This window comes from Tupaia chinensis, unplaced genomic scaffold (assembly GCF_000334495.1).
Source record: "Tupaia chinensis unplaced genomic scaffold, TupChi_1.0 Scaffold000005_2, whole genome shotgun sequence".
Lineage (NCBI taxonomy): Eukaryota > Metazoa > Chordata > Mammalia > Scandentia > Tupaiidae > Tupaia > Tupaia belangeri.
The window spans coordinates 4,004,043-4,012,298 of record NW_006159434.1 but is presented as its reverse complement, the minus strand read 5'-3'; the positions used below and the strand labels follow the sequence as shown (position 1 = coordinate 4,012,298).

Sequence of the window (8,256 nt, the reverse complement as noted above, 5' to 3'; positions counted from 1 at the left end):
AAGTACTAACAACAAAAAACGGAAGACAAACAATAAGCAAAAATTGAACACAAAGGCAAACAAAAATGCTACAGTACTTAAACCTTTCAATATAATCTAAACAAAAGTTTAGATAAATCAAAGGTAAACATAAAAAATCGAATATTTTCTAGTTTTCCATCTGCTAAGTACTGGGTCCACAAAAAATCAGAATGGAAAAAAATCAGTAATATTGCACATGGTGGTGAAAATGAAAAAAAACTTACAGTACATCAGAAATAGTATATATTACATATTAATTTCTGTCATGATAAGCTTTTCTGTACAAAAGGATGTGAATTTAAAATTTTTTCTTTAATACACATTCTGAATTAGACAAATTATAAATGTATTTTTTAACTTTTGACTAAGGGTCTAGCTCAAGACTTATTCTGGTATCTGTTTCTATTTACATAGTTATATACAAACCTAACAATTTGGAATATTCACTGAAATTGGACCTTAATCTTTGACTATTTACATCTTGTCTGAAAAATGTGTAAGAGCCATTTTAGCTTTACAAGGGATGTTCTTCCATAATGGGTGAATCACCCCTAGCGGGTCTGGCCTTTTGGCCTGGTGTGAAGGTTGTCAAGGGAATTACTTTAATTGAATCATCGCTGGGATGAAGTCTTTCAGACATAGTGTAAAATTGAGACCTTCCACTACCCTGCACTCCCTGATCAGGAGAATGTAATCCATCAGCTCCAGAACCTTGCACCCAACCTTGCTGCAAACCCATTGGTGGCTGGGCCTGACCACGATGGAGAGCAGCCTGGGACAGAGGAGGGCTGTGGCGCAGGGCACCACCATGTGCCAGGGGAGGGCTGTACTGGACAGCTGAGGCTTGTGCTGGTGCTGTGCTGTGCTGAAGCACAGGAGCCTGTGTCAGAGTAGGGCTGTGTTGGAGAACAGAGGCCTGAACAGGTGGAGGGCTGTGGCACAGTGCGACAACCTGGGTTACTGGAGGGCTGTGGCAGAGAGCAATGGTCTGTGTCACTGGAGGGCTATGCCGGCGAGCAGAGGCCTGTGTCAGAGGTGGGCTGTGGCACAGAACAGAGGCCTGTGCTTGTGGAGGACTGGAACGGGTTAGTGAAGCTGGCATCCAGCAGGCATCAGAATGGCCCAAAATAAGACACTCTTGAGTGCAGTTGTCAGAGGCCTCTTCAACAGTTGGTTGAACTGTAATTTCAGCAGCTGTTGGAGTGGGGAAACAAATAATAAAATTTATATTTTAAAGACATACTTTTATACCACTTAAGATAAATCATATTTTTATACACAAAGTAAACAATGTATATATAAATACATCTGAGGCTTCCAGTATTTTCACAGTTGGTATTTATTTGTCAAGAAATAATTCATAGAGAAACATAAATAACCAGGAGTGGACAGATGGGGTGTCTCATTTTTATAAATCAAATTCTTTGGCTTGGTCTCCCAAGTGTATATATTTTTGAATTGTATTTGCGACAATAACTGGAAAATATAATCACAGATCAATACACACAAGTCAGTTGAACTATGGCTCCTAACTAATTCAGAAAGAGAACATAGAAGTATAATAAATGGGAATGCAAGTCATGGAAACATATAATGAACTAATCAATTATAGCTAACCACTAAGATATGCTTTTTAGTTTCAAGAATAAGATGGTCATACTTATTTTGAAGGTAACTAATTTCCTTATTCTTTATTTTCTGATAACCAGAGCTTTGTAGCATACCATACTGCAGATCCAAAGCAGTTAGTTTTAAACTATAATATATTTTTTGGGACCAGTAGTTTGTTTAATGACTATGTTGCTGAACTACCATGTAGTTGCTTGCAGTTCGAGTCCCAGACCTGGTGGCTTAAACTCACGCTGGGCATGTATGCATGCATACTCAAGACCTCAAGAGGAGAATGACGGGATGGGGAAGTGTGGTGTTATCGGTTGAAGATATTTTGATCAACGGGACTGGGTAGAAATGTTCACATATTGAAATGCTCACATTGTAAGCTAAACAATACAAAAGAAATAAATTTAAAAAAAAAAAAGAGGAGAATGGAGAAGAAGGGATTGCAGCATGGCCATCCTTCCTGGGGGGTGATTTCTTGCTGTCTCTCCATCTCTCTCTGTCTCACTGGCAAATGCACATGCCCTGTAGCAAAAAACTCTCAAAAAACAAAAAACTATAATACATTTTAAAGTATTTTTATAAGATTTCTGTAAAGACTTCAAATGTCAATACAATTCACATATCTATAAGTATACCATACAAAGCCCAGAAAATAGAGAAGAACTTGCTATATCAACAAAAAATTTGACTTCAGAACAAGAAATGTTATCAGGTATAAAGATGGACATAATATAATGGTAAAATGGTCAATTATCCAAGAAGCTGTATCAATCCTAGGTGTGTAAGCACCTAATAACAAAGCTTTGAAATACAAGAAGCAAAACAAGCTAGAAGAGAAAGGAAAAATAGACACATCCATAATTACATTTATAAACTACAGTATCCCTCAAAACTTCATAGAAGAAATAGAAAATCAAGAAGCACATAGAGGACTTGAATAATGCCATCGACTGATTAGATAGTGGTCCCATAAAATTTACTGTATAGTCTAGGTGATAGTAGGCTATACCATCTAGGTTTCTGCAAGGATACTCTGTGATGTGCACACAATGATAAAATTGCTTAGTGGCACATTTCTGAGAACATATCCCTGTGATTAAGCAATGCATGACTGTATTTCAGGTTTTTATAAGTTAATTTCTAGGAGATATAGAAATATGACTTCTTTTTTTGTTTTATTGAGAGGTTTTTGCTATAGGTCGCATGCACTCACCAAAAAGACAGAAAGACAGAGAGACAGAAAGTGAGAAATCACCCCCCAGGGGGGATAGCCACACCGCAATCCCTTCTCCTCCATTCTCTTCTTGGGATCTTGGGCACACACGTATACGCACCCAATGTGAGTTTAAACCACCAGGTCCAGGACTCAAACCACAGTCGACTACATGGGAATCCAGCGGGGTAGCCATTATGCCATCTGCTGGTCCTTAGAAATATTACTTCTATACACCTATATCAATCTTTTCTCTTTGTCAGCATATATTTATGTTAAAAGTTAAACAATACATTGCTATAATTATTAGTTTTTTTTAATGAAGCTTAGAAAAGGGAAACAAATGCATGATAATTGCAGATTTTATGTTATGAATTTTCTATTTACTATTTGTAGTTTTCTCTATTTGTTCCTGTGGATTCAAGTTACTCCCTGGTATCATTTTGTGACCCCAGCACTTTGGCTCTATCTTTCTGCTCTTACTGTCACATGCAGTGACATATCTCTTACAGGTCCAGCAATAAAACTATATAAATGTTATTTTATATGGCTCTTTTTCCAAATTAAGAAAAAAAAACCATACAATAATATTGTCTTTTACAATTATCTACATAATTAATTTTACTGCCAATTTTCTTTATTAGTTAATATTTTTGGTGTATATTAAAATTACTATCATGGGTCTCTGCTTTCTGCCTGAAGAATTGCCTTTGGAATTTCTTGTAAAATTGATATGCTAGTAATGACTCTTTCGGGTTTTTGTTTGTCTAGAAAGTTTTCTATTTCAGCTTTATTTTGACAGTTGTTGAAGTTATAATATTATTAATTAGCATTTTTCTTTTTCTTTAGCTTTTTAAATATCTCATTCCACTGCCTATGACACCCATAGTTTCTGAGAAGAAGTTAGTTTTTAATCTGTTAAAAAATTTTAGACAACCCAAAATTTAACAGAATTTTTTAAAATAAAAGTCAGGTGATTTAAATCAGGCAGTTTCTCTGAACATGTCTTTTGATAGACTACTGCTAGCCACATAGTTTACAAGGTATATAAATCGGTGGAACGGGAAAGTAACCTGTGCAGTAAAATGGGAAATGTCATACAAAAACGTGAGGGAGTGATGTAGAGAAATCATTGTTTACAGGTGGAGGGTAGGCTGTATGAATAGCCTAAAAGGTAGACTTTCTGTGATTGACTGAAGTGCGGATAGTGTGATTGGCTGTAACTTAGTAACAAGCTCAAGAAAAATAGCCTAACACGTACTATTTCAGCTTATCCGTAGGAACTCAAGTGTACAACATTCACCCTAAAAGAGAGAGGGGGCACCCAGCCACTTTAGGCCAGAATAGTTTAGTTTAACAAATCTTGGGGCTCTTTGTACATGAAGAGTAATTTTTTTCTTTCTTCCTTCAAAGCTTTTATTTCTCTTTGTGTTTCCCTATTTTTACTAGGTGATGTCTATGTACAGATCTGTATGTTTATCATATTTGAAATTTCTTGAGCTTCTTGTGTGTATAAATTGAATCGTTGCAAAAGTAATGACATATTTTTGCATAGAAAAATGTCACTACTTTATGCATATCAGTCAAGACAAAGACATTACTATCCACATCATCATCATTAAATAGCTTTTCATCTTTTTCTTAGATGATCTCCTTTCATTTTGATACTCCCTTTCCTCATAAATTAATGTACAAAATGTTGTCTTTTATCCTCATTCTTTTTATTTTTTTATTTTTTCTCTCCTTTGTTTAGATTCCATTGTCCCTATGAAACTAAATTTAAGGTTTCTGATTCTGTCTTCTACTGGTTCAAATCTATTGTTGACCACCAATAGTCAATTCTTCCTGTTGGTAGTTGTACTTTTCTACTTCAGAGCTTTCGTTTGGTATTTTTATGTTTTTTATTTCTTCATTAATATTGTTTGTTTGTTGGCATATTGTCTTTTTACCTTCCTTTACTTATTTAAGCATAGTTTTTTTTAGATCTGTGCACATATGTATATAATGACTCAAATCTATTGTTGACCACCAATAGTCAATTCTTCCTGTTGGTAGTTGTACTTTTCTACTTCAGAGCTTTCGTTTGGTATTTTTATGTTTTTTATTTCTTCATTAATATTGTTTGTTTGTTGGCATATTGTCTTTTTACCTTCCTTTACTTATTTAAGCATAGTTTTTTTTAGATCTGTGCACATATATATATAATGACTGCTTTGAAGTCTTTGTTGATTCTGACATCAGGGCCTTCTCACAGTTTTTGTCTTGTGTTTTCTGAATCTATGTGTCACAGTTTCCTGTTTCATTGTGTACATCATCTTTTTCTCAAAATCTAAACATTTTTAAATAATATATTGCATCAACTGTTGATACTGAAACCCCACTCCTCTCTGTGACTTCATTTTATTGTTTGCTTGGTTATTTGCTTTGTTACTTGGTTATACTATTATGGTGACTTCTAATGTGAAGACTGTTGTCACTCTACAGAAGCTGCAGACTTGGACATGTTCTTAAAGCCCCTGATCTCTCAGTTAAGCAATCTTCTTCATTTGGTATTGCATCCCGCCTGTTAGGCTCCTCTGGTCGTTGGCTGATTATTAGATACTTTTTGGCAATGTCCTGGAGCATAAATTGGCAATGTCCTAGTGTATAAATTGCTTAGTTCTATGATCCACTTAAATTGAGGCTTCAAGTAAGATAGTCTTTGAAGTAAGACCTTAGTGTATGCTCTGAACCACAGAAGGTCTTTTCCTATATGTCTCCCTGGTTCTCTCTGCAAAACTTATAACTGATTTATTGTCTGGTTTTTTTCTCCCCTACTTTTTCTGTTCTGTCTTTCTCAATTCCCCTTGCAAAAAAGAAAAAAAAAAATGTCTTTTCATTAGGACAGTACTGGAGATTTTTGGTTTTATGACCTACCTCTCGCTGGGCAAAATCTGTGTGCCACTTCTCTGGAGCTAAGAATGGAAACAATAGACTGCTTCTTTTAAATGGACTGACTTTGAGTAGGATACTGGACACAGCTTCTTAGCCGTCAGGTGATTTCCAGCCTATGAGTGAGTTGTAATACCGGCCGTTGGGGCCCAGTATTCTCAATCATACTTGCTGGTAACAGATGTTTGCAACTGAGTGCTTGGATGGAAGAAAAGTCCTAGAAGACTGCTCCTCCTTGGATGATACCTTAATCCTAGACTGAGAGCTGGAGAGAGAAGGTTCTGTGTTCCTGAATAACCCTTCTTTGCAGAGCACTGCTCTCACATTGAATTATGAGGAAGGATGTAGGTTATGGCTTAAATGCCACATTCTCTCACTGTTCTTGCAAAGTTTTAATAGATTTTCTTGAATAAGTGCTTCTCTATTTGCTGTTTGTTCTTAGAATAATTTCCAGAAACTTTAAATTATTTTCATTAAAATAATTTTCACCAGTTATGTTCACTTTGTTGGGGAGAGGGTCCATGTACTTATTATGCCATCATTCTGGAAATTGTACCTTCCCTTTCTTTATTGGGGGGTTGTGGTAAAATGCATAAAATATAAAATTTATCATTTTTAGGCTTATAGTCTTAGTTGTTATACAGTAAGCATATTCATAGTGCTGTGCAACCATCATCACCATCAGTTTCCAGAAATTTTTTCGCTACCACTCTATCTTTTTTTAGCAGTAGCATTAACACATGATGCCAATAATTTTCTACTAATAACCTTAATCCTTAAAAAATAAAATTGTTGGAATATTCACTTTATAAGCTAAATAACATGATTGAATATATAAAAGAAAATAAAATTTTAAAATACATTAAAATAAAAAAGTAAATAAATAAATAAATAAAACTAAGTATTTAGATAAATAAATTAAAATACTAATATTTATACCAAATATATTAGAAACTTATTGAAAACTTTGAAAATTAAGTAAAAATAGAATTAAAGAAAAATAACAAGCCTAAGTTTATTTCTTAATTTCATGATGTATACAGCATATTATAATGCTTTCATAATTTGACAGATTTTCTGGTTACACTGGAAATTAGGTGATAATAATCTTTTGGATGGACAGATGATGATACTTAACGTGAATGCTTCCAAAATATGTGGTGGATCATGATAATATTATTCTTCAAATGATACTTTGCTATGAAATATAGGTAATACAACACATCACTAGAATTTCACTCAAAAACTCAACTTGAAAATAATCCAAATTTCTTTTGAATTTCATAACATTTATTTCATGATGAATAAGAAAATATAAGTATTAAATAAATATAATCTATGTAAATTTTCTAACAAAACTATGATAATAAAGAAGCTGAGATTTATTCATATTTTTCCTAAAATATCTTTCTTTCCTTAAATAATGAGCTTGCTATATTTACTGAAATTTATGATTAAAAAATTACTCCTGTCCATTAGCTACAAGAAGATAAAAGTATTCATCCCGGGATACTAGATTTAATTCTTATTACCAGATTGGTGAAGAGAAACTTGTTCACATGTGCTTGTATATACAACTTGTAAAAAAAATTACAACTTTAGTAAAATGCATTTAATATTAGTAATGCAGAATATCTGGTGTCAATTTTACATTGAATTAAAATAACTTATACAATCTTTATTTTAGTACATGAAAACCTACTAACTACTTGTAAATCTACTATAAAAATGCACAAAAATTGGAAATGCACTTAACATTCTAAGCATTTCTGCTGTTAAAATATTCTTTTCTTAGAGAGAGATTTTTGCCATAGGGTGCATGCACTCTCTGGAGAGACAGGTGGAGAGAGAGAAATCAACCCCCAGGGGGGATGGCCAGCCACATTCCCTTCTCTTCCATTCACCTTGTGGGATTTTGGGCACACCCACAGATACTCCTGGCATCAGTTTCAAGTCACCAGGTTTAGGACTTGAACAATGGTTGGCCACGTGGGAGTTCAGCACTTTAATCACAATACCATTTGCTGGTCCCACTAAGATATTCATTTTTTTAAGAGTTTTTTTGCTATAGGGCGTGCGTGCTCACTGGAGAGACAAAGAGAGATAAAGAGATAGAAAGTGAGAAATCACCCCCCAGGGGGATGGCCATTCTGCAATCCCTTTTCCTCCATTCTCCTCTTGGGAGTCTGGGCACACACACACACACACAGATGGCCAGCATGAGTTTTAAGCCGCTCGGGCTGGGACTTGAACCGTGGTCAACTACATGGGAGTCCAGTGACATAACCATTACACTATTTACTGGTCCCCCCCTCAATATATTCTTTTAAACACATTTTCTTAATGGAATATGCTGTCTCTCTTAATGCTTCTAACAACATTTAATTAGCCTAATGAACTATTTCCCAAAGAAAAGTTTAAGAGCAGCACAGATTAATTTGGTAGAAGTTCAAAATAACATACATTGTAAA

The 8,256-nt window shown here is 34.7% G+C and overlaps 1 protein-coding gene across 1 annotated transcript in view; it reads right to left on the bottom strand.

The window, feature by feature from the left end:
- Positions 1 to 244: 244 nt before the first annotated feature.
- The window catches only part of PCDH11X (protocadherin 11 X-linked), a 779,107-nt gene continuing 771,095 nt past the window's right edge, over positions 245 to 8,256 (bottom strand). Inside the window, 1 exon segment of the mRNA XM_006139830.2 lies at positions 245 to 1,215. Within this exon segment, the coding sequence (XP_006139892.1) occupies positions 536 to 1,215 (680 nt within the window). The 3' untranslated portion in view covers positions 245 to 535.